Source organism: Cydia amplana, chromosome Z, assembly GCF_948474715.1.
Source record: "Cydia amplana chromosome Z, ilCydAmpl1.1, whole genome shotgun sequence".
Lineage (NCBI taxonomy): Eukaryota > Metazoa > Arthropoda > Insecta > Lepidoptera > Tortricidae > Cydia > Cydia amplana.
In genome coordinates, this window is record NC_086096.1 from 18,972,662 (window position 1) to 18,998,582 (window position 25,921).

At 38.1% G+C, this 25,921-nt stretch overlaps 1 protein-coding gene and 1 long non-coding RNA gene across 2 annotated transcripts in view; one reads left to right on the forward strand and one right to left on the reverse strand.

Annotated features, from left to right (window-relative positions):
• LOC134660824 (ichor) overlaps positions 1-3,405 on the forward strand; it is a 45,239-nt gene extending 41,834 nt beyond the window's left edge. Inside the window, exon 2 of the mRNA XM_063516650.1 lies at positions 1,182-3,405. Coding sequence (XP_063372720.1) covers positions 1,261-2,667 — 1,407 coding nt within the window. The 5' untranslated portion in view covers positions 1,182-1,260 and the 3' untranslated portion in view covers positions 2,668-3,405. The remainder of the gene's footprint in view (positions 1-1,181) is intronic.
• Positions 1-25,921, reverse strand: part of LOC134660854 (uncharacterized) — an 848,341-nt gene that overhangs the window by 819,613 nt on the left and 2,807 nt on the right. The gene's annotated exons all lie outside the window — the stretch shown is intronic.

Below are 25,921 nucleotides of genomic sequence, written 5' to 3' on the forward strand. Positions count from 1 at the left end.
AATTATATTCAAATCAGAATGCAATACTCAAAAATTTGCAAGCTTCAGAGTATAAATTCGGGTGGATATAGGTTAAAAATGTATCCATACATAGCAAGGCTTAATATTTACATGTAGGTATGTACATGTAGCTAGGAATATGTAAGAAATGTTTCAGTTTATATTGCAGTTACATATAGATATCGTATAAAAATCAAACCCAATAGATATCACTACATAGTATAAGTCGCTTCCCGCTGTCTGTCTGTCTGTCTGTATGTATGCTTAGATCTTTAAAACTACGCAACGGATTTTGATGCGTTTTTTTAAATAGACAGAGTGATTCAAGAGGAAGGTTTATGTATACTTTCTTAACCCGTGCGAAGCCGGGGCGGGTCGCTAGTTCTAAATAAAGTTTATTATTCAAGTTTGAATGTGACCGTAATGATAATGGCGCCTATCAGCTCCCAGCGTGGAATCACACCAACACGACCATTATTACCATAGGCCTAAGGGCTAACCCTATTTATTTACTATTTATGTAGGTACATGCTAAAATTAGGATAATTAATTGATACCGCTAAAAATACCACTAATTTAGTATTCATAGTTTAAGTAGTTTAATCTCGACACTAATAGGTACGTGGCCAAACTATGAAGGTTTTCTTAAGAAATATAAACTGTTACGCAGGTCCCTACAACATGGAGACGTACATGGGACATAGAGAGATGAATCGATTGACAAAACATCAAAGTTTACGTACATATATATATCTATAGACTCGCCAAGAGTATTACCCCTCCTGTATTAAAATCTTTAATCTGAATTAAATCATAGGAATAAGAAAAGTATTTGCATAAAGTAGTGTTGCTATTGGTATCCACAGCCACGGCAACAACACCGATAGCTACTGAAGCGAAGCGGCTAAATGGAAGCGATTATTTCGCGCCTACATCTTGATTGCGTACGCGCCGAGAACCTACATTTACAATCCTGATCAAATAATTATTTACGATTTTCGCCATAATAACGTTTGCTTTTGAAAATAACTCAAACCTACCTCATGACTTCTCTTCAATCAATATTGTTTGAATGACTTTGCAACATGCCATAACTTTCTAACCTTTCTAACACAGTTTGAACAATGTTTCTTACATGATATTTAAATGTGTTTGCTATATGTTTTGAATAATTGTTGCAGATAACACGTCAGGGTGGCGGCGTCTAAGTATGGCAGTGGCGGGATCTCGCTGGGTTCTGGGGTCGCGGTAAGACGCGGCATGAAGTGCGCGGGGGTCGCCGGCAGCGGGGGCGGCGACGAGCTCCTTCTCGGCGCGTGCTGGCTCGACCCCAAGTTGGACGCCGCTTCGCCCCCTCCGACCTGCCATGAACTGTTGGATTCTCTACTAGCTCCACCTCCACTGGCAGAACTAAAACCGTTGCCTCCTTTTACTGGCTATACTGGTCATCTTTCGATAAATGGTATCTCTGGTCACCATTACCACGCCATCGCTCAACGTCTTCCAGAAGAAAACAATAACTACCCTACACAAAGTGGATATGGTGCTGATCATGACGTTGTTTCATCATCAACTTGTGCCGCGGAGACTGAGCCCCCTGATCTCGAAGACGTTAAACCTTTCCCGTTAGATGCTGATACGAAACCGTTCTCAGCGGAAAATTCTGCTCCCGGTGCACCAGATTCTTGCGCTACATCTTGCTCGCCACCTGCAAAAATGTTTGATGATGGTCACAAACAAGACATGTACGACATTAGCTCCATTGAGGACATAGCTGCCATAATTGGTTCGGCAATAGCTGACACAACAGTACCCTCACAACCAGAAGACCCTGAAAGAAATGATTCAAGAGACAGTTGGATGGACATCGACGCATGGATAGCAGGAGCATGCAGCCAACACAGTGATAAAATAGTACCACAAGATCTGGCTGAGTTTTTACCAAGCTCTCCACCGCCGTCACTTCAAAGTTCTCACCATCCCGGGTTAGATTTTCCATGCAAACCAGGTCAGGAATTTTCAAAAAGTCAAGAATTCCTTCACAAGATTTCATCTCACGGACAAGCTGGCTCAACACTACAAACCCTTCTCACCCATGGTTATATGCCTTTGCTACAAAATAGGCTTCAAAATGGCCCACCGGTGAAACAAGAAGCACCCAGTTCTACTAGTTTTGGTATGGATGTAATATCGACCTCTTCCCCTCCAGGAAACGCTGTATCAACCACAGATGGCGTAGGTGGCCTCTTGAATGGCCGGTACCCACCTCATTATGCTCTCAGTTTGAAACCCGATGGACTTTGTAGTCCGGATCGGCTATTGGGCTATCCTCACGCCCACACAACAACTTCTACTCCTTCCAGCAAAAGTAAAAGAAGTCGAGCAAAGGCGAAACAATCAAGTAATGGAGGAAATATTCACGGTAGTTCTTTGGCCTTCCCCACAGCGACGGCAGCCGAATTGAGCGGACTTCTTGGAAAAGAAAAGCCAGTTCATCGTTGCGGTATATGTAATAGAGGGTTCCTCAACAAATCGAATATAAAGGTGCACCTTCGAACTCACACAGGTGAGAAGCCCTTCAGGTGCGATGTGTGCGCCAAAGCCTTTCGCCAGAAAGCGCACCTCATCAAACACCAGCAAATACATAAGCGAATCGGGAGAGACTAATCACAGAGCAAAGACTAACGGGATCATTCCTGGCACTAGCTCAAAATGAAGCATTTTGTAGATCGTAGATATGTGTGAGTGATTGTTGTTTGTTGACGGACGTATTATTGTGTGCTGCTAGTACCTCAATTCGAGCGGAATCTCACTTTTTAGGCTATTAATTGTTCACGAGTACTTCAACATTGAATGTATGTATATGTCATTGTCTTCTAACTTAGTTATGAGCGATAGTCTTGTATTATTTTTATATTAACCCCTTTAGGTTACACTTCTCCTAAGGACAAGTGCAATGTTATCTAGTTTTAAGATTATGTCTCCAGAATTACTTTGGTGTAGATAATATTATTTATATTAATTTTAGTGAAAATTGAATTTACATTTTCATGAATGGTTATTTTTTATACTTATTCACTTATTACTTTAAATTTCATCTCATTAGCTAGATTTATTAATTTCAAATTTGGCTAAGTAACAATTATTTTGATTATTTTGATGCTCTTTATTTGTACTATTAATATTGTACGTATGTTAAGTCGACTTCAAAATTTAATTGAAATAATTATAATGCCTTATATGTGAATTGTTACTCCGATTACCTATTTATAGTCAATTCTAACGAATATATTAATTAGTAAATTGTATAAAATTAGGTGCATGAATCGTTCATATAAACAAATAAGACAAATCTCATGAGGCTAGCGCCGAGGTACTGAAAATCTTTGAAACATTTCGTTTACTTGAACCCAGGTATTGAATTATTTTTCCGCCAAAGCTTTTTTGTATCTACTTTATGGTACATATAGTAAAATGAATTTAAAAACAAACACAAACTCTATTTGTGTTTAGTTAAACGCTGCTTGTGCGGCGCCGTGAGTTGATCGATTCCTTCATATTGCGCTGGCGCACGCGAGCTCCGGAACTGGCCGCGTCCGGGAAGCGGATGGAAAAAAATATTTAAAAAAATTGTTCCAATAACGATGTTGCGCAATAGTGCATTCGACTCATGTTAAGTCAAATAATATGCTTAGGTACATTTAGTATCTCTAACCTAACGGCGTCTTTTACCCGATCATCGAAAGCCGATAAGTATTTCTACTCTCGTAATTTTTCATAGACCGTTTAGTACTTGTCCAGGTTCTACCCTTATCTTATCTACATGTTTTTTTTTACTCGATATTATATACGTATTGTTTTATTGGTTTAGGGTAAAAATTGTAAAATAAATAAAACATACATTTTCACTGCTATTTGGGCTTTTTCTAAAATAAATATCAAAAACCTGATTCTTTCAGATCTGGACATTCTTGGGCTCATTATACTCAGAATCGACAGCATACTCCATCCCGCCATTAAAAAAAGATGTCCCAAAATGTCCATTCCATTACGTCACGTTATTATGAGAAAAAATTTCACTTGTATGGGCGTGACGTAGTGGAATGTACAATTTTCATACAAATTTTTGGGACATTTTTTTTTATCATCAGGATTGAATATGCTAGTGAATCTGAGTTGAAATAACCCAAAAACACCAGGATCTGTGAGAATCAGGTTTTCAATATTTATTTTAGAAAACGCCCATTTAACTGCTTTTATCTAAAAATATATGACTACCTACAATTTGGATTTATGTCATTTTGCATATATATGTAATTAGGGGTGTTTGTTATGCCTGCATGCAGGCTGCATCCTACCGTGTGCATTTACCGTGTGTATCTCGTTACTATAATGTTATAAAAGACCGTAAAAAGAAAAAAACAGTAGGTATCTATTTTTGTTCTTAGAATTTCACTTTTTACTAAATCTGTATTGTATTATTTAATGTATTGCTTTCTCTCATACGATGTCATGAGAATTATCTTATTTTCTTTCCTCACTTTAATGATTACTCGTTCTACCAAATATTTAGTGCTGTATTGTCATCTATTTTAAATTGTTATTAATTTCTATAGGTAGTTATTGCTTTTGATTAATTTCGAATGAAATAGTTGAGGTTCGCTCTTGCCGCTAGTTCACGGGCCGGCGACCATGGAGTCTGCAAACGACACTACAGTTATTTATAGTGCGTCAAGCAAATCTTGTCAGTAGCAATGTACTGCGAATTAAAGTAGGGTAACACCATGTAACACCCAATGAGCAGAATTGCGCTAAGAAAAGCAGCAATGTACATCGAACCATAACGTGTTTATTTTTCCGCCCTTCATACGTCAGTTCGAATGAATTATCATAACCTCAAATTTTAGTAATATTTACCGTCAACGAGCATGATTGTACATTGTAGGCACCTTAGCTTTGCTTGAGGTCATGCATAATCTTGGTATTTAATGGTGACAGCAGAAATTTCTCTTGAAATAGAAACGATTCAGAATGTAAACAATAAGATGATGGCTGTCATTCACGATCCACATTCCACAGATAACACACAGATGACACGCGATTTTGGAATTATTCGAACACAGTGTTGCTAACCCGCGATTTTTCAAATTTGCCGCCTTTTACTACTGACAAGATTTGGTTGATCCAGTATATTTGCTATTTCTAAAATGGTTTTTTGAAGTTATGGCTAAAAATATCAAGTGAAGATCAAATGCACCCAATTAGAATACTCCGTTTTATCTAATAATACTTACATATATAGACCCGTTTTACCAATCTTCTCCATTACATTTCCGGGCTTTTTTTTTGTTTCGAGTCTATTTCTCAAACATTTTAACATTACCAAAGCCAAGTTAAATGACGTTTTTGATCACTGTGTCACACCCCAGCTTATAATAGAGTCATAATGTTTATCAAGTACCTTTTATTTAGTAGCTAAGTGATTGATAGTTCTTAAGTATTTATTGGTAACTTTAGTTATGTATTTTTTTATTGTAAATCTTTTCGAATACTTACGGTAATGCATCACCGATACTTTTTTGTAGATATATAATGTACTGTTGTAAGAAAACACTGTTATATTTTTCGAGAGGTTTTCCAATTATCTTAAGTAAATTGTAAATTAATGTAAAATGAAAGAAAAAATTTCGTTAACTAAACCTATGTTTTTGTCCTATCAACATTTACTCAACCGTTTAAATTAAATCCACTAAAACGCATTTCTATAACGAAACTTTTCCATCTCTGCTCACTACTAACGTAAGTAGGTCAAGACGTCAATGTCGCAAACAAAGGTGTGAAACAGACAAAGTGAAAGATTCCACTAAAAGTTCACACAACACACGTAATGTTCCCGTGAGTCGGAAGAAAGTCGGATGTGAAAATTGTCATAATGCACATACTGCCAAGTGACTGCCAAGCAATTGGTTTTTTGCGATCACTGCGCAAGTGCAGGGCACACGAGAGAAAACAGCCGCCGACACACGCGGCAGCGGCGCGGCGGGGCGCTGGTGTCGCCCGCGCACACCAGCCAGCGTGCTGTACCGCCAGCAAATTATACACAATTAGGACTGCTTGATTAAACGCCGATTTAATATTGATTGCAACCGATTCCGGCGATAAATTTATTAATTTCATTTCGTAATTATTATTAACATTACTCAAAATACGCCAAGGTAAAATTAAACCTGTGGATGAGTGTTCATATTTTTTTTTGATAATTAATCATAATACTTAATTATTATTATTAATTATTGTTATTAATTATCAAAATTAATCATCGGTATTGAACCGTGTATTAGGAACACATAATAAAAACTATTCGTTACTGCAAAATTAAAATCGCCTATTTGGCTGTTAGCAACCTACGTATTTGAATGAGTAACAGTGTGTGTAGGCCAGCGTGTCGTGCTGATGGTACCGGCGGCGGCGCACGGCGCAGCGCGGCGGAGAAATTCTTTCACCAACCCACTTACATAGAGAGGTTTGATTTCACCGCCGCCGCCACCTCTACGCGACCGCTCGTTCTGTTGCTTATAAAAACTGACGTCTTACCACTCGTTACTTGAATTTTAAATAAGCTTGGTATTATAATAATTATAACCAATGATTTGAAACGGACAATTCAGCAAAGTTGTGGGGTCAATTACTCGTTTATATAGTCTATGGGTTCTAAATAGATTTACAACTAATAATTAGGTACATTATAACGAATAAAGGCCATAGTTGGCTTTCCATAGTAAATCGGTCCTGGCGTTAAACAGACTGGTTTTTATTTATGGCTACTTCTTCTAGTGAAGAATATTTATGCTGAGTATCAATAACCTCTAAAGTCTATTTTTTTATTCAGTAGACTAAAATGACATTTCATAGTATAAAATGACATTTTATGTTCATACTATGAAATGTCATTTTAGTCTACCGAATAAAAAAATAGACTTTTTATGTGACAGTTTTTGACTAATGATTTCTTTAAACCTTTTTTTTTCGGTTTATATTCACACGATTGGTTCCAAATTTTGAAATAATGTCCTTTAAAATCCGATAAAATAGAAAGTTCAATATTTTTTTTGGGGATTGTGTCGTGTCACTCTTAGATTTTTTTCAGATCATATACTGGTCTTCTATTTGCCAGGACATCAAATTTTTCCGGATGGTACTTCCTGTCAAAAATCAGCAATAAAATAACTCAAACCAGTTACATACGGTGAACCAACAACATTCCTATTATAATATCTCTGGATAATGGGGAGGGACTAATGGGTAGGTATGCATGCATCTCATCACAGGAATATATCAAATGGGAATTAAACAAAATAAAAATAGGTATATATTGTGTTTTTTGGCAAGGACGAATAGCGAAATACTCTTAGAAATCGGTGTAGGTAATCGCTGTCTGTTAAAAAGCCAAAAAAATCTATGAGTTGCGGATCCAGCCAGCAGCAGCGGGGCGGGGGAGCCAGCGAGAGGAAACTGCCGGGAGCATCCATCACGCACACTTCGGCGAAGTAAGTATCCCATATGTAAGTAACACCATGTCCACTATGAGAAGTATAACCGTTCTTTATATTCGAGTAACCTGAGTAATAACCTCAGTAATGAAATATTGACCAATTTGGTACCTACATTTGAATTAAAACAGGGCTATAACCGCGAATATCGAAGTTCGCAAATTGCGGGCATTTTTCTCTGTCACTCTAATTACGCCTTCATTGGAGTAAAAGAGAAAGATCCCCGCAATTTGCGAATTTCGATTTTCGCGGGAGCCCCTCAGGATAATGGCAGTGAGCAGAATATGGTCAAACTTTTATAATTTACCGTTTTGATATTATAACCGTTCTAACACAAAAACGAAGAAGGCCCGTCTGATGGAAAGCAGACCCTAGCAGCAGCATGAGATACGTTCTCGCGCGCGACTTCAAGTACATTGTTGTAACGGGCAGGTTTAATAGACAAGATCGTTTTTTTTTCTCATTTAACACACAAAAGTCACATTAACGACATGCATACCCCGCAACGGAGCTAGCAAAATCGTAGCATATGACAGTTTTGTGTCAGGGTTGGCGATTATGATGAACCATTTTGCTTTAACTTTATTGTATGTAAGATTAATAAAATTGATCGTTGTTGACCCTTTTCCGATATAACCCGGTTTAATTTACTGTCAAGTAATATAAATTAACAGGTCAATGTCTATATTAGATGCGTTTCAATGTATCTGTTATTTTGTTTATAAAATCACGTTTTTTTCGCATTTCTTTCAAATATTAACATGGAATTTTCATTGCTTGAAAATATTGGTGTATTTGAAAACAAAGAATAGTTATTTTCGATACAAGTGCGAAAAAGAGGAAATTCGAAACGAGTGGCGATAAATTAAAACACGAACGAAGGGAGTGTTTTAAATCGACACGAGTTGCGAATTACCTATTCGCACGTGTATCGAACAACGTTTTACAGTACATATGGCACAAGTTTCGACATCCGCACGAAAAGTGCTATTTTACGCACTAGTGCGAAAAAGTAGCCCCATATGTAGTGTAAAATATTTTTCGTACTTTAGTTTATGCGTAGTAGTGATAACCCTGACGTACAACTGCTACAGATTTGCTAGCTCGGTTGCGAGGTACATAAGATTCTAAATTAGATTCACTCGCTACGCTCGTGAATCTACTATAGAATCTTTCGCTTGCACGGGACTCAAAATAAGCACTCGAAGAAATATCAAACTTTGATCTCTTGTTGTACAAATAACTATTGTCAAAGACTTTACCGATATCAAAGATTACGGCTGTGGAGATCGCACGACCTTAACCCGTCATCCAAACGAGGATGTGCTCCACCAGACGGCGGATTTGATGCACACAAGAGTGATCAGTCCTAAACCAAAATTGTTCAGGGAGGATCACTTTATGGTGTGAGAGGTGGTATATTGGAGTCGGGATAGTATTAGGCGTAGGAGATTAGAGGAGAGTAATTTGGCGAGCACTGTTTAGATCGATTCGATATGAGCTGTCCCTGGTTTAGGTACACCTAATACCTATGACATCTGAATTCGTGCGGGGTGAGGTAGGAATCATGCAGTTTCTACTGTAGCTCTAACGTATGACGTGTACTTTCCAATATATTTCAATTTCGCAACTTAGGGCCAATACAGATGGACTGCAACCCGACTGCAATTTGTATGGAAACTGCACGCTGACTGCACGTCAACTGCAACGTCGGCGTGCAGTTCCCATACAAGTTGCAGTCGGATTGCAGTCCGTCTATACCGGCCCTTACCCAGCTGTTCAACACCCAGCAGTTCTCCTGCCCTCTACTTGGGTATTTAGAATTGTAGGTAGAAAACTTTTGCAAGTAGGCAGGATTAAGTGTGAGAATGAGAATAAGTAAAAGTAGAAGATGTACTGCCAAATAAGTAAAGGAAAGGTCAGTGTAACCTTTAGAACATGCGCGGTGATCAGGTGAAATGGCTGCCGATAATAAGCGTGCGCCGCCGCGCCTTGCCCTTCATACTTGAACTTGCGCGTGACCTTTAGATGCGCGCGAGACACAGGCGACGGCGCTGTACCTATTGTACCTAACCTACGTGTACCTACGTAACCGCTACATACATACGAGGAACTATATCTTATGTCACTTACTGGTCATAAAAGAGCTTTGCAAATGAAAATATATGTCTTTTACTAGAGATTCAGTTATTAGTTTCTTCCCAAAGTAGGTACTGTGTTTTCTGCATTTCTGATTTTTCTTGAGAGTCTCGTTCTGCTGGAGAGGAAACATGTTATGTGAAATTATGTACCTACTTGTCTACTTATTTTTTTAATAGTCAAATATGGGTAGTTAGGTAGCACATTTTTAGGGTTCCGTAGCCAAATGGCAAAAAACGGAACCCTTATAGATTCGTCATGTCTGTCTGTCCGTCCGTATGTCACAGCCACTTTTTCCGGAAACTATAAGAACTATACTGTTGAAACTTGGTAAGTAGATGTATTCTGTGAACCGCATTAAGATTTTCACACAAAAATAGAAAAAAAACAATAAATTTTTGGGGTTCCCCATACTTCGAACTGAAACTCAAATTTTTTTTTTTCATCAAACCCATACGTGTGGGGTATCTATGGATAGGTCTTCAAAAATGATATTGAGGTTCCTAATATCATTTTTTTCTAAACTGAATAGTTTGCGCGAGAGACACTTCCAAAGTGGTAAAATGTGTGTCCCCCCCCCCCCTAACTTCTAAAATAAGAGAATGATAAAACTAAAAAAAATATATGATGTACATTACCATGTAAACTTCCACCGAAAATTGGTTTGAACGAGATCTAGCAAGTAGTTTTTTTTTAATACGTCATAAATCGCCTAAATACGGAACCCTTCATGGGCGAGTCCGACTCGCACTTGGCCGCTTTTTTATTTCCTATTAAGGGAATTATACTGATTATATTAAAGTGATTTATAAAATAAAATCATCAGCTACCTACATACAGCTTACTCTTATGTATTCATGAAGACCGCTGGCGTTAGAAACTTGGAGAAACGTAGGTAACCTTTGACACATAGACTGAGATTTTAGGTCATAAAATGAATACATACTAAAAAATAAATTCAGTAGGTACAATTATTTCACAGTTTACATGTTTTATGCCTTTTTATTTCTTATAGGTACATATATAGGATAGGTACACATTACCTGCCTGCGTTCAACGCGTTTTGTAATAGTCCAGATCTCCAGATCCCAGAGACCAGAGTTGTGGTAGTGTGTTATACCTGTCCAGATGCTACTCGATAGTTATGGAAATCACACCATGATTAATTATATTACATCGATATATATTTTCAGTTTGTACCTATTTATATTTATGTTTTTAGGTTTTAAAAAAATTTAAAAATCAGCAAGTACTATTTGCCACAAACTTAATAATGAAATCAAATAATTATTTATGAGATAGATAAATCAACAATTACCTTTACTACAATTTAACAAATTTATGCGGATGAAAAGGTATATTATGAGTTAATCACCTAGTAGGAGGAAAGCAAAACAGCCTGCCTGATTCTACCCCACTGCCATATTTTTACAATTCAAAAGTTTTACGTAACAATCTAACAGTCAATTTAAGGAACAAAAATAAACAGGTAGGGGAGGTAGGGGACCATTGAGCAGTCGGGACGGGAGGATCGGGCACCCCCTTGTAAATCGTGACTACCCAATGGTCCCATACCTCCCCTACTGTTTTGACGTAATCATTAGTATGTATTCCCTCAAATGTACTGATCTGATAAGTGTTGAATAGGTATAGAAAAAAAAATGAGATCAAGGAGTTTTATTTTTCTATTTCTGGGCTTTAACCGCGAAAATCGAAGTTCGCAAATTGCGGGCATCTGTCTCTGTCACTCTAATTACGGCCTCATTAAAGTAAAAGAGAAAGATCCCCGCAATTTGCGAATCGGTTTTCGCGGTAGCCCCCCTGCACACCCGTTAAACGAAGGACAAAACGGCCTGCCCTATGCACTGCACGCTTGTCTCAGAATTACAATAGGTGTCACATATTAATAAAACCAATAGTACCTATTTAAATTAATGAAAACTTAGAGAGGGTCAGCATTCCATTGGTCGCAAATGGAAAATTAAGAGAACATATTAAAATGTCTCTTTAATGGTGTTACCTGTAAAAAAAATTCTGCAATTTACAATGTAGGTACATTCGTCTTCTATATTTTCGTCGTGTTTAAGAGCGCTCCAACAAGAAAAGTCAAAATAATGCAAAATTGATGATATTCCTCGATGACATTCAGTACTTTAGGGTCATTATTAGAATCAATGAGTACTTGTTACGGTAAAAGCGTCTTCTTATCTTTAGGAATTACTTTTTAAATATTGGAAAAAGGGCTTATTAAATTAGTAATGATTTTTTTTCTGATGGTTGTTTCCGAAAAACCACGTGAAGCACTAAATTGTGAGCTCGTATTTGTAAATGTTGAGAAGTTTACCCTGGTAAAGCTGGCTATTTTGTATTACTAATACCCTGTACATTAGGAATTACTATTGACATTTTTCCTAAATACCTTTGAGAAAGAGAAAATCTAAGAAAAGCAAACTCAATTTTCTCTCCGAAACAAGTGTCAATTCCTACGAAATTCTACTTAATATCGAAGTCATTTTCATGCTCAAGCAATCTGCAGCGTTTACTTATACTGATGGTATGGTATACATTAGTGTTTATGAAATTCTACTATAATTTTTTGGCAATTTTTTGAAAACGACTCTAATATTACCGATGACGCGCGGTCGTGAGCTCAGTGCCGCGGCAGAGCTTGTAGAGGTAGGACGTGTGTCGGTCGGCTCCGCACGTTTTCAACGGCGACGACGAGGTTTTTTATCATTGTGTGCGGCAGGCGCCGTGTAAAATGCTATACTGTGTGCGTGACAGTGCGTGTAAACGGCGACTGAGAAACTTTGATCCTAGTACTGTGTATTTGGTTTTATAGTATAGTATGTAACTACCGGACAGCATTAAAAATATTTGAAATGATCTGATATTTTATAGGTACTAAATTAAAAAATGGCTGAATACAAATGCTTTTGATGACATGTCAGAATCAGAATATATAGGTCTGATGATGGAGCTGGGAGGTGGTTACCGGTACCAATCAACCATGCAACTAAACCACTTCGTGTTTCGGCTCGTTTGATTCGTCTCAACAAGATCTTTGACACAAGATAGGACTCAGGGTCTGATGATGGAGCTGGAAGGTGGTCACCGGTACCAGTCAACCACGCAACTAAACCACTTCGTGTTTGGGCTCGTTTGATTCGTCTCAACAAGATCTTTGACACAAGATAGGACTCAGGGTCTGATGATGGAGCTGGAAGGTGGTCACCGGTACCAGTCAACCACGCAACTAAACCACTTCGTGTTTGGGCTCGTTTGATTCCTCTCAATGAGATCTTTGACACAAGATAGAACTCAGGGTCTGATGATGAAGCTGGAAGGTGGTCAACGGTACCAGTCAACCATGCAACTAAACCACTTCGTGTTTCGGCTCGTTTGATTCGTCTCAACAAGATCTTTGACACAAGATAGTACTGAGGGTCTGATGATGGAGCTGGAAGGTGGTCAACGGTACCAGTCAACCACGCAACTAAACCACTTCGTGTTTGGGCTCGTTTGATTCCTCTCAATGAGAGTTTTGACACAAGATAGAACTCAGGGTCTGATGATGAAGCTGAAAGGTGGTCAACGGTACCAGTCAACCATGCAACTAAACCACTTCGTGTTTCGGCTCGTTTGATTCGTCTCAACAAGATCTTTGACACAAGATAGGACTCAGGGTCTGATGATGGAGCTGGAAGGTGGTCACCGGTACCAGTCAACCATGCAACTAAACCACTTCGTGTTTCGGCTCGTTTGATTCGTCTCAACAAGATCTTTGACACAAGATAGTACTGAGGGTCTGATGATGGAGCTGGAAGGTTGGCACCGGTACCAGTCAACCACGCAACTAAACCACTTCGTGCTTGGGCTCGTTTTATTCCTCTCAACGAGATCTTTGATACAAGATAGAACTCAGGGTCTGACGATGAAGCTGGAACGTGGTCAATGGTACCAGTCAACCATGCACCTAAACCACTTCGTGTTTGGGCTCGTTTGATTCGTCTCAACAAGATCTTTGACACAAGATAGTACTGAGGGTCTGATGATGGAGCTGGACGGTGGTCACCAGTACCAGTCAACCATGCAACTAAACCACTTCGTGTTTGGGCTCGTTTGATTCCTCTCAACGAGATCTTTGAGACAAGATAGTACTGAGGGTCTGATGATGGAGCTGGAAGGTGGTCACTGGTACCAGTCAATCATGCAACTAAACCACTTCGTGTTTGGGCTCGTTTGATTTGTCTCAACAAGATCTTTGACACAACATAGTACTCACAGGGTCTGATGTGCAGCTGGAAGGTTGTCATCCCAGACACGAAGTGGTTTAGTTGCATGGTTGACTGGTACCGGTGACCACCATTCAGCTCCATCATCAGACCCTGAGTATCACCTAGTGTCCAAGATCTTGTTGAGACGAATCAAACGAGCACAAACACGAAGTGGTTTAGTTGCATGGTTGACTGGTACCGGTGACCACCTTCCAGCTCCATTATCAGACTCTGAGTATCACCTAGTGTCAAAGATCTTGTTGAGACGAATCAAACGAGCTCAAACACGAAGTGGTTTAGTTGCATGGTTGACTGGTACCGGTGACCACCTTGCAGCTTCATCATCAGACCCTGAGTCCTATCTTGTGTCAAAGATCTTGTTGAAATGAATAAAACGAGCCCAAACACGAAGTGGTTTAGTTGCATGGTTTACTGGTACCGGTGACCACCTTCCAGCTCCATCATCAGACCCTGAATATCACCTAGTGTCCAAGATCTTGTTGAGACGAATCAAACGAGCTCAAACACGAAGTGGTTTAGTTGCATGGTTGACTGGTACCGGTGACCACCTTCCAGCTCCATCATCAGACCCTGAGTCATATCTTGTGTCAAAGATCTTGTTGAAATGAATCAAACGAGCCCAAACACGAAGTGGTTTAGTTGCATGGTTGAATGGTACCGGTGACCACCTTCCAGCTCCATCATCAGACCCTGAGTATCACCTAGTGCCAAAGATCTTGTTGAGACGAATCAAACGAGCTCAAACACGAAGTGGTTTAATTGCATAGTTGACTGGTACCAGTGGCCACCTTCCAGCTCCATTATCAGACCCCGAGTGTCACCTAGTGCCAAAGATCTTGTTGAGACGAATCAAACGAGCCTAATCGTATTACTACATGGTTGATTGGTATCCGTGACCACCTTCATCATCATCATCAGGCTTCATCATCAGATGCTTAGTATCAGCTCGTTTCTAAACTTAAGATACAAATTAAAGGTTTTATTATATAGCTAAAATAGTTTCACTATACAACCTATACCATATGCAATGACGAAAAATGAAAATAAGCGAGTACCTAAGTAAGTACGTATAATTTCTTTCTAGTAATAATGACCTACATAAGTATGTATATTTGCACTGGATTTAAGGCCCATTTACACGATACAAGATTCTTGAACAAGAATCGGCAATAATTGTATGCAAGTTTTGCCGTTCAATAATTGAATTCAAGAATTGAATCAAAATGTTTACACATAAGCAATAACCAAAATCTTGAATGCAATTATTGTATACAATTCTTGATAGGCAATATTCTTGACCGTATTTCGTTTACACCAAAGACATTTATTGAACGGCAATAATTGCATGCAAGTCTTGACAGGTCTAAACTTCAAGTTGAATCAAGTAGTATGATGTATTCATAGAATTAATATGACTAGAACAACTGTCAATCTTCAAAAGTGCGACCAAAAATGAAATGCAAGTGTGTGCGTAAATTGTCTATGTGAGATCAAAAATAGTAATGTCATGTTATAACATATTAATAATCTGTCGGTGTTTGATTGCTTTATCGACTACTTTTTCAAATGTGTTATTTTAAACGTTAAAATTCTACGACATTATGATGTATAAAATAACACCTGCACTGCGTGTGCTATCAAAATCGTTACAGCCTTATCTTAGTCTAACTCTTACTGTGTTGGAAAGTGAAGTTTAAATTTACTGCTAAACATCTGCACCTTCAAAAAGGTATAGCAATCATTATTTGAAGTCGGTTATAAAGGTTAATATCTTAATTAAACTCAAACTCAAAAATGGTCACGTTTTCTCATTTGTAGTCTGACTCTTTCGCACTCATGCGATGTTCATATACGTGATGGCTTCCCTTTCGCACACTTCAGCTGTCTGTCAAGCGCGAGCTCGACAATGACAGGTCTGTGGATGTATTAAAGCCATATTGAAGCAAGAATTGAACCGATTTGCATTGACAGATTTTCATTCAATATTGAACGTTCTTTGTGGGTGGTAAAACTGATAAAATGAGAAAAATAATTTTAAATTAGGTAGTTCGGAGATAATTAAATTCATAGAAATTTATAGAATTCATCAATGTTCGTGGGACACAGAGAATAAAAATTATAAAAACCGCGAGGCTCGCGGGATTGCCCTTGCAGCTTTTTCAAAAGAATTTGGGGTAGAAGGTTTTGGTCCCAAAGAAATAACGAAGAAACTTAAGGGCATAAGAACGCAATATCAAGCTCAAAAGAAGAAAGTGAAGGATTCAATGGGAACTGGATCTAGCAGTGCTGATGTTTATAAGCCATATTAATAACTTGTGTGGTACAATTTGATGGACGCATTTTTAACGCTTCTTTTGTTACGTTTTTCTAACAGTCTTTCTCGTAACACAGTTGCTATTATAGCAGCGACAAGGAACACACCTTCGCGTACGGAATTCATGCCGAAAATAAAATATGGATTGGCACTTCTTGTATTCAATTAACTGCACTAGACTTCGTTTACACGTATGCCAGTATTGAATTCAAGTTGCTACTTGAATACAAGAATGTCACGTATGTTTAGATAGTGCAAGTTTTTTGTTGCCTCAATTTTATTGTATTGAATGTTCAAGAATCTTGTATCGTGTAAATGGGCCTTTAGTATTTTCGTACCAAATAACATTTTTAAGACTTTGATATTAAAGTACAGTTAGTGTTGTTATGATTGATTTCAATGTGCTTCACGATCGGATCAAGAATGTTTAATCCATCATTGTAGTGCGACCGAGGGAAAATGCGGTGGAAGGGTTCGGCGACCTGAGATCGCGGGCCTGCCGCAGCGCGTAAAATACCTAAACTCGCTCATCCCCGAAATGTAATAGCACTCACTGCCAACAACGGCGACAACATGATTAATCTTTAATAGAAAAAAACCGACTTCTCTAACTACTAGCCTAACCCACTTAACTTCGCTTATACTTTATTTGTATACATTTCATGGTAATCATAGTGGTTTATTTAGTTTAGGTATCATAGTGGTTTTCCGGGTCAAGCTCCGGGTCCGGGTCCGGATCCGAATCCGGGTCCGAGTCCGAGTACGGGTCCGAGTCCGAAGTCCGGGGCCCAGTCCAAGTCAAAATCGAAATTCAAAATCACAAAACGTGTACTATGCGTCGTTGAAGAGTTCTGATTATCATCAGCAGTTCCACTTTATCAAATGCGACAGTTTTTAATGTAAATGCTTGATTTTCTGATGAAAATATATAAAATTCTATACGTATGCCTTAAAGATTTGAGGAGTTCCCTCGATTCCTCATGGATCCCATGTTCAGGACTTGAGATTGACATTGATGTCCTAACTTGCTTAACAAACATAACGAAAAGGACAAATCGCCAAATGCGAGCTATATGTCGTTGAAGAGTTCCGTTATGATCATCATCAGCAGTTCCACTTCATCAAATGCGACAGTTTTTAATGAAAATGCTCGATTTTCTGATGAATATACAAAAATCTCTATACGCATGCCTTTAAGATTGGAGGAGTTCCCTCGATTCCTCGTGGATCCCATCATCAGAACTCGAGCTTGACAAAAATGTGGCTTAAAAACTTAACTTGCTTAACTAACATAACGAAGAGGACAAATCGCCAAACGTGAACTACGCGTCGTTGAAGAGTTCTGTTCTGATCATCATCAGCAGTTCCACTGCATCAAATGCGACAGTTTTTAATGAAAATGCTTAATATTTTGATTAAAATACAAAAATCTCTATATGCATGCCTTTAAGATGTGAGGAGTTCCCTCGATTCCTCATGGATCCCATCATCAGAATTCGAGCTTGACAAAAATGTGGCTTAAAATCTTAATTTGCTTAACAAACATAACGAAGAGGACAAATCGTCAAACGTGTACTATGCGTCGTTGAAGAGTTCCGTTCTGATCATCATCAGCAGTTCCACTTCATCAAATGTCACTTTTTTGAATGTATATGCTTGATTTGTTGATAAAAACACAAAAATCACTATATGTATGCCTTTAAGATTTGAAGAGTTCCCTCGATTCCTCATGGATCCCATCATCAGAACTGGGTTTTGACAAAAACGGGACCAACCTGTATGCATGTACATACAATCAAAAAAAAATTTTCAAAATCGGTCCAGTAGTGACGAACATATGGAGTAACAACATAAAAAATAAAAAAAATAAAAAAAACATACAACCGAATTGATAACCTCCTCCTTTTAGATTTGGAAGTCGGTTAAAAATTAATATGTACTATGGTTAGGGTTCCGTACCCAAAGGTTAAAAACGGGACCCTATTATTAAGACTCCACTGTCCGTCTATCTGTCACCAGGCTGTAAATCATGAACCGTGATAGCTAGACAGTTGAAATTTTCACAGATGATGTATTTTTGTTGCCGCTATAACAACAAATGCTAAAAAGTACGGAACCCTCGGTGGATGAGTCCGACTCAGACTTGTCCAGTTTTTTTCCCTAGCCATGAACAGAATGGCGCCATTTCTTACAAAACAGGCAGAAACTACAGTGTTTTTTTTCTAAGATCACATATTTGACAATTATGAATTCACCCTTATAGATATGAAGCTAAGATCTACCGTTTAACTGATAGCCTTAAAGTCATATATATAAGGGTCAATTCATAACTGTCAAATATGTGATCTTAGAAAAAAACACTGTAATGACAAAGTATAAGCAGCTCAATGACTTATTTGGTAAAAATGTTGCCAGTGTTTAAAACTGATGTGCCAGGTGTGCTGTGAGGAGCCAGATCGATTATAGGGGTGTTCACTATAGTTCTGTAAAGAAAACCAAGAATTTCTACTACGTTACTACCTGCAAAATTACTTACCTACCTACCTATGTGTATTTTTTTTTTGCAAAAACACCCCGATATATACAAATTCGTTTTTTAAAGTTGCAGCAAAAAAAAATGACGTGAAAGACGTAAACGATAACCCATAACCTTGACCATAACCGACCTTAAATGGCACTTCCGTTTGCGCGGGGAAGCTGCGCCGGCGGCGGCGGCGGCACTGCGCGCGAGCGAGCGGGACGGCACTACTGGAAAGTGTGCTAGTGACACAGTTCGAGTTCCGACGCTAGTCGTGGGTACCACATCCGTAAACATGTTCTTGACAGCTTGGGAATTAGATTGCTCCTTCTCATATGTATGCACCCTAATAAAAGTGTACAGTGTATATGGGACCAACCCCGAAATCACGGGAAAACCGGCCAAGTGCGGGTCGGACTCGCCCACCGTGGGTTCCGTACAAATTTAACTTAATTTTATTTTTTATATTTACAAATTTATAGTTTTCTGATTTTTCCCTGTACTGGGAGTGTAAGACGATAAGTAATTACTTACCAATTGCCAAGTTTCATAGTTCTAGGTCAACGGAAAATACCCAATAAAGGGGATACTATAGGGGTTACGTTTTTTCCTTTTGAGGTACGGAACCCTGAAAATTGGCTGCTTCATACATTTTGGCTTGTCTAATGTTGATATTTTCTATGGGAGATTCTTTCGCGATTTCGGGGTTAGTCATATATTTACCTAGTCAAAGTAGCTCAGTACCTATGACCTATAATATAATAGGTATAATGTTCGCATCGTGAAATATTGCAGGTTATTATAAAAATCGCCTGTACCTATGTCATGAAAGTATTGAATTGATCCTCAATTTCAAATCACGAGCAATTTAATCTTTAATTGAAAATTTCTTTAATAACTAAGGTTCCAATTACCAATTATAAATGTATCAATGTACATACAAGAGAAGCACCTGATTGTGTAAATTGCACCAAGTAATTTTTTTTGAATTTGGCTTCTCTATAAGTACTTAATTTCTTTGTGTCTTAAATACGTAATTGTCTGATCAGTCGATCGGCGAAGTTGTACATTTACAATATATTATGTATTAGTAAACAATGTTTCACAACCTTAGTAAAGTTCACAACTTACAAAACTGAGCACGCTAAAGAGAAGTAGCGGAAGAGTGAAATACAAAAGTAAAAGTCATGGCAGAATCTAACTGTACCAACTCGCGTTCGCTCTCGACGTGCGCTCGCGCAATCAAGACACACTTACTGGCCTTTGGCAAATTATCACAACTCCACAACCAACATGATTCTTTGTAGGATGTGTTAGTACCTTCGAATGGAATCTGGATGTGTTTGGAGAATCTAATATTAGACTCTATAATAATAAAAGATATTTATTCGTGACGATCACAAACCATATACGAACATGTAAAGACTACAGACAACAACAGCAAGAAAAGAAAAAAAGCGGCCAAGTGCGAGTTGGACTCGCCCATGAAGGGTTCCGTATTTAGGCGATTTATGACGTATTAAAAAAAAACTACTTGCTAGATCTCGTTCAAACCAATTTTCGGTGGAAGTTTACATGGTAATGTACATCATATATTTTTTTTAGTTTTATCATTCTCTTATTTTAGAAGTTAGGGGGGGGGGACACACATTTTACCACTTTGGAAGTGTCTCTCGCGCAAACTATTCAGTTTAGAAAAAAATGATATTAGGAACCTCAATATCATTTTTGAAGACCTATCCATAGATACCCCACACGTATGGGTTTGATGAAAAAAAAAATTTTGAGTTTCAGTTCGAAGTATGGGGAACCCCAAAAATTTATTGTTTTTTTTTCTATTTTTGTGTGAAAATCTTAATGCGGTTCACAGAATACATCTACTTACCAAGTTTCAACAGTATAGTTCTTATAGTTTCCGAGAAAAGTGGTTGTGACATACGGACGGACAGACAGACGGACAGACAGACGGACAGACAGACATGACGAATCTATAAGGGTTCCGTTTTTTGTCATTTGGCTACGGAACCCTAAAAAATCAAGTGTAAATATGGACCCAACTCAGCATAATATTTATATTATTTATGTTTGGCTCATAATGCTCCTTCCTCTTTTAAAAGTGGTATCTACATACTTATTTTATTGAAAAGTAATAAACAAATAATAATATAATAATAAATAATTGTTGTGCTTCAAATGTTGATATTTTTAGGTAGTTTTTTTCCTAATATTTTAAATGTAAGTACGTGTGAAACATATTATACCCTTCCAAGTAACCTTACCTATCCTTTGCCAACGCGCGCAAAGCCGTATCGTCGTCTCGCTGTATGTCATTTGTCTGGTGCTTAAGACTGGGCTATTAAATATAAAGGGGACCGGGCAAGTTATCGAGGCAGGCGGTGACTTGTCGCTGACTAGATGGCCCCTTGAAGCTGTCATCATAAAGACGACCAGGACCATCACCGGTGTGAACAGCTTAGGGGCGTCGAAAGGTGTGCGCTGCTTTCCGCCTGCTTTCTACACAGTGGCTGTTAACAGCCACTTGAGCCACCGTACCAACTCGGGTCTTATATGTAATTTTCACTTCCACCCCTGGAGCATATAACTCTAACGACTCCTTTCTGGAGGGCCGATGAAGGCAAGCCAGAGCTGAGTTTCCTTCGGGTCCCCTTGGGGTCCACTCCGACCGAAGAAGACACGCCGGAGACCCTATCAGACTCTCAGGAGCACTCGGGTCTGTGGGGTCGTTACTCCCCAACAGCTCGGACAAGCTGCCCTGCGGGCAGTATATGTATTATTATTATAGGAATCTTACACTAATCGATACCTAGTAGGGTAGGCTCAATAAATGTCTATGTGCGCACCACATGACGTCTGTAAGTATGTGCATCTATGTGTGTGTTAATAAGGCAGTCAACCGTTGTGTGTTTGCAACGTGTTACAAGAAAAGTTACAACCATACAACTACTTAGACATTTAATGGTTGATTTATTTTTACTTCATAAATTATTCGGTGAAGGTACACGGGAAATTACTAGCAGACTACACTCGTCCAGAGTATGACGCGCCATTTCCATCGGTTCATCATGGTCATGGCACAAGGGGGATACCTTTCGACTTTAGAAGAGACACGTTGTGACCCAGTTGCGATCGATCATAAGTTCGTTCCCTATTTACTAAGTAAATAGTCGCAGTACCAAGATATATCAAAGCATTAGGTTTATTACGTGATATGACAACATATGTAAAATTGTACTATCATTAGGTACAACCACAGCATCATCTTTATTAGATTTTTTTTATTCCAGTGCAAAGGTCAAAGTGGAGGTATTGCAAAAACGTTTAGTTTATGAAAATATTGCCAACTTACAATATTACATAGACTTCCACAGTCCCATTGGGAACATGCTCGTCTGAGGCAGATGACATCCCAATTCCTATCGTCCTATGATCCAGCTAATGACTGTGTTGTCTTGTTACAATTGTTACTGATAGAAGTGAGTACGAGTAATGAAGTCATAAAAATAAAGCTATGCTGTAGCATACATACATAAGCTTGTAAGCTTGTGTATGTACCTAGGTAGGTAACTTGTTTGGTTGTGTGCGAGCGCTGTGAGCGTATGCGTGGCGCACGGCCGCGACGTCGGCAGTGGGTCAAGAAACAAGGTCACGCCATTTCTCTTGCGCGGCGCTCCTCAGTGGGGGGAAGGAGGGCAAAGGCTGTGTAGGCGCAGATTTAGATTGAGTGTTTCTGATTGCTAAACTTTATGCGCTGAGCATACTAAGCTAATAAATACAAACGTACCTATAGCCCAACAAAACTAAACAATAGTTAATCCTGGTGCAAGTTCCAAAAAAGACGATGCTTCTTTGAAACAAGTTCCTAAAAATATATTTTGACGGTTAGTATACGGTACAGTAATAGCAAAATAAAGTAGTTGAATGGGTATGTACTTTTGACATATTGATCGATAATAGTTTTTGAGTAGGATCACCTGTGGTGGGGATCACATGATGCTCATGAGTCAAATTCGTCCAACACAATCACCTAGTTGATGTACTTAGCTGATATCAGTAGTATATTATTATACGCGGTACGTGTATTTCTAATTAGACACCAAAGTATTTTTTATGTGACAAACTTAACCCTAGCTCGACTACCAAAACTAGTTAGCAATACTTATGAAGATTTAAATATATGCATGCGGATACTTCATTATATTTTTATCTCGGAGTGGGTGTAATTAAATTATTGACCCGAAAATTAATGTCAGCGCAATGCCACTTTGTTTGTTACTATGCTAACGTAGGCAGCTTTAATACAACTTTATCGAGGCACCATGACTGAGATGGTTGCGTAGGTACATGTGATTATGAACTACTAGCTGTTGCCCGCGACTTCGTACGCGTGGATTTGTATATTGGTGGTTATATATATTCTACATTAGCTTAGAACATTATGCAGCAAAAGATAGCAGTAGGGACTGTTAATCATTTGTTAATTATTATGCACAACCTGGCTACGAAGTTTCAAGCCCCTAACTAAATAAAATTGTTCTCGATATAATCCCTCTCAACCCCCAGCATATTTTCAAGTCCACTATTTAGTAAAACCTACTACCTAACTACCTATTTACGAAGTTTGAAGTTCCTAGCTTTAAATACAATTTGAACTTTCTACCAACTTTCAACCCTTTCTTAAACCTTTTAGGGGATGAATTTTTAAAGAAGCTGAAATTACTTTTCATGTATTCTAATAATATGCCTTTATACAACGATTCAAGTCCCGCAGTCTAATGAAAGTTTGACCTCCATACAAATTTTCAAACCCCTTTTTTACCAACTTGAGGGATGAATTTTCAAAAATGCCGAAATTACTTTTCTTCTATTCTAATAATATGCCTTTATACAAAGATTCAAGTCCAGCACACAAAAAAATGTTTGATCTCCATACAAACTTTCAACCCCTATTTAATCCTTTTAAGGGATGAATTTTTAAAAACGCTGAAATCACTTTTCTTGTGTTCTTATAATATGCCCTTATATAAAGAATTAAGTCCCGCACTCAAAAAAATATTTGATGTGCATACAAATTTTCAACCCCTTTTTCACCACCTTGGGAGATGAATTTTCAAAAACGCTGAAATTACTTTTCGTGTATTCTAATAATATGCCTTTATGCAAAGATTCAAGTCCCGCACTCAAAATAATGTTTGATCTCCATACAAACTTTCAACCCCTATTTCCCACCTTGGGGGATGAATTTTCAATAACGCTGAAATTGCTTTTCTTGTATTCTTATAAAATGCCCTTATACAAAGATTCAAGTCCCGCACTCAAAAAAATATTTGATGTGCATACAAACTTTCAACCCCTTTGTCACCACCTTAGGGAATGAATTTTCAAAAACGCTGAAATTGCCTTTCTTGTATTCTAATAATATGCCTTTATGCAAAGATTCAAGTCCCGCACTCAATAAAATGTTTGATCTCCATACAAACTTTCAACCCCTGTTTCCCACCGTGGGGGATGAATTTTCAAAAACGCTGAAATCACTTTTCTTGTATTCATATAATATGCCCTTATACAAAGATTCAAGTCCCGCACTCAAAAAAATATTTGATGTGCATACAAACTTTCAACCCCTTTTTCACCACCTTAGGGAATCAATTTTCAAAAACGCTGAAATAACTTTTCTTGTATTCTAATAATATGCCTTTATGCAAAGATTCAAGTCCCACACTCAAAAAAATGTTTGATCTCCATACAAACTTTCAACCCCTATTTCCCACCTTGGGGGATGAATTTTCAAAAACGCTGAAATTACTTTTCTTGTATTCTAATAATATGCTTTTATACAAAGATTCAAGTCCCGCACTCAAAAAAATATTTGACGTGCATACAAACTTTCAACCCCCTTTTCACCACCTTGGGGGATCAATTTTCAAAAACGCTGAAATTACTTTTCTTGTATTCTAATAATATGCCTTTATGCAAAGATTCAAGTCCCACACTCAAAAAAATGTTTGATCTCCATACAAACTTTCAACCTCTATTTCCCACCTTGCGGGATGAATTTTCAAAAACGCTGAAATTACTTTTCTTGTATTCTAATAATATGTATACAAAGATTCAAGTCCCGCACTCAAAAAATTATTTGATGTGCATACAAACTTTCAACCCCCTTTTCACCACCTTGGGGGATCAATTTTCAAAAACGCTGAAATTACTTTTCTTGTATTCTTATAATATACCCTTATACAAAGATTCAAGTCCCGCACTCGAAAAAATATTTGATATGCATACAAACTTTCAACCCCCTTTTCACCACCTTGGGGGATGAAGTTTCAAAAACACTGAAATTACTTTTATTGGAGTCTTATAATATGCCCTTGTACAAAGATTCAAGCCCCGCACTCAAAAACATAATTGATGTGCATACAAACTTTCAACCCCTTTTTTACCACCTTGGGGGATGAATTTTCAAAAACGCTGAGATTAGTTTTCTTCTCTTTTATTATAATACCTTTTTACGTAGTTTCAAGTTCCTAGCTTACAATAAAATTTGAACCCCAAGACAAACTTTCATCCCCTTTTTAACCCCCTTAGGGGTTGAATTTCCTAAAACGTCGCAATTCCTTTTTTTTGTAATCGGCTATTATGCCTTTCTAAGAAGTTTCAAAGCATTTGTAATGGATTCAAACTTTCAACCCCTTTTTAACCCTGTTAGGGGATGAATTTTCAAAAACGCTGAAATTACTTTTCCTGTCTTATAATAATATCTCCATATACAAAGTTTTGAGTCCCGCGCTCGAATTTTTTTTATATTTCCATACAAACTTTCAACCCCTTTTTCACCACCTTAGGGGATGAATTTTCCAAAACGCTGAAATTAGTGTTCTTGTATTTTAATAATATATCTTTTTACGAACTTTCAAATTCCTAGCTCAAAATAAAACTTGTACCCCATACAACCTTTCATCCCCTTTTTAACCCCCTTAGGGGTTGAATTTTTCAAAATCGCTTCTTATCTCTTGTACACTTTATAAATGCAACCTGGTGTGCAAATTTCAACTTTCTATCTTTTGTAGTTTCGGCTCTGCGT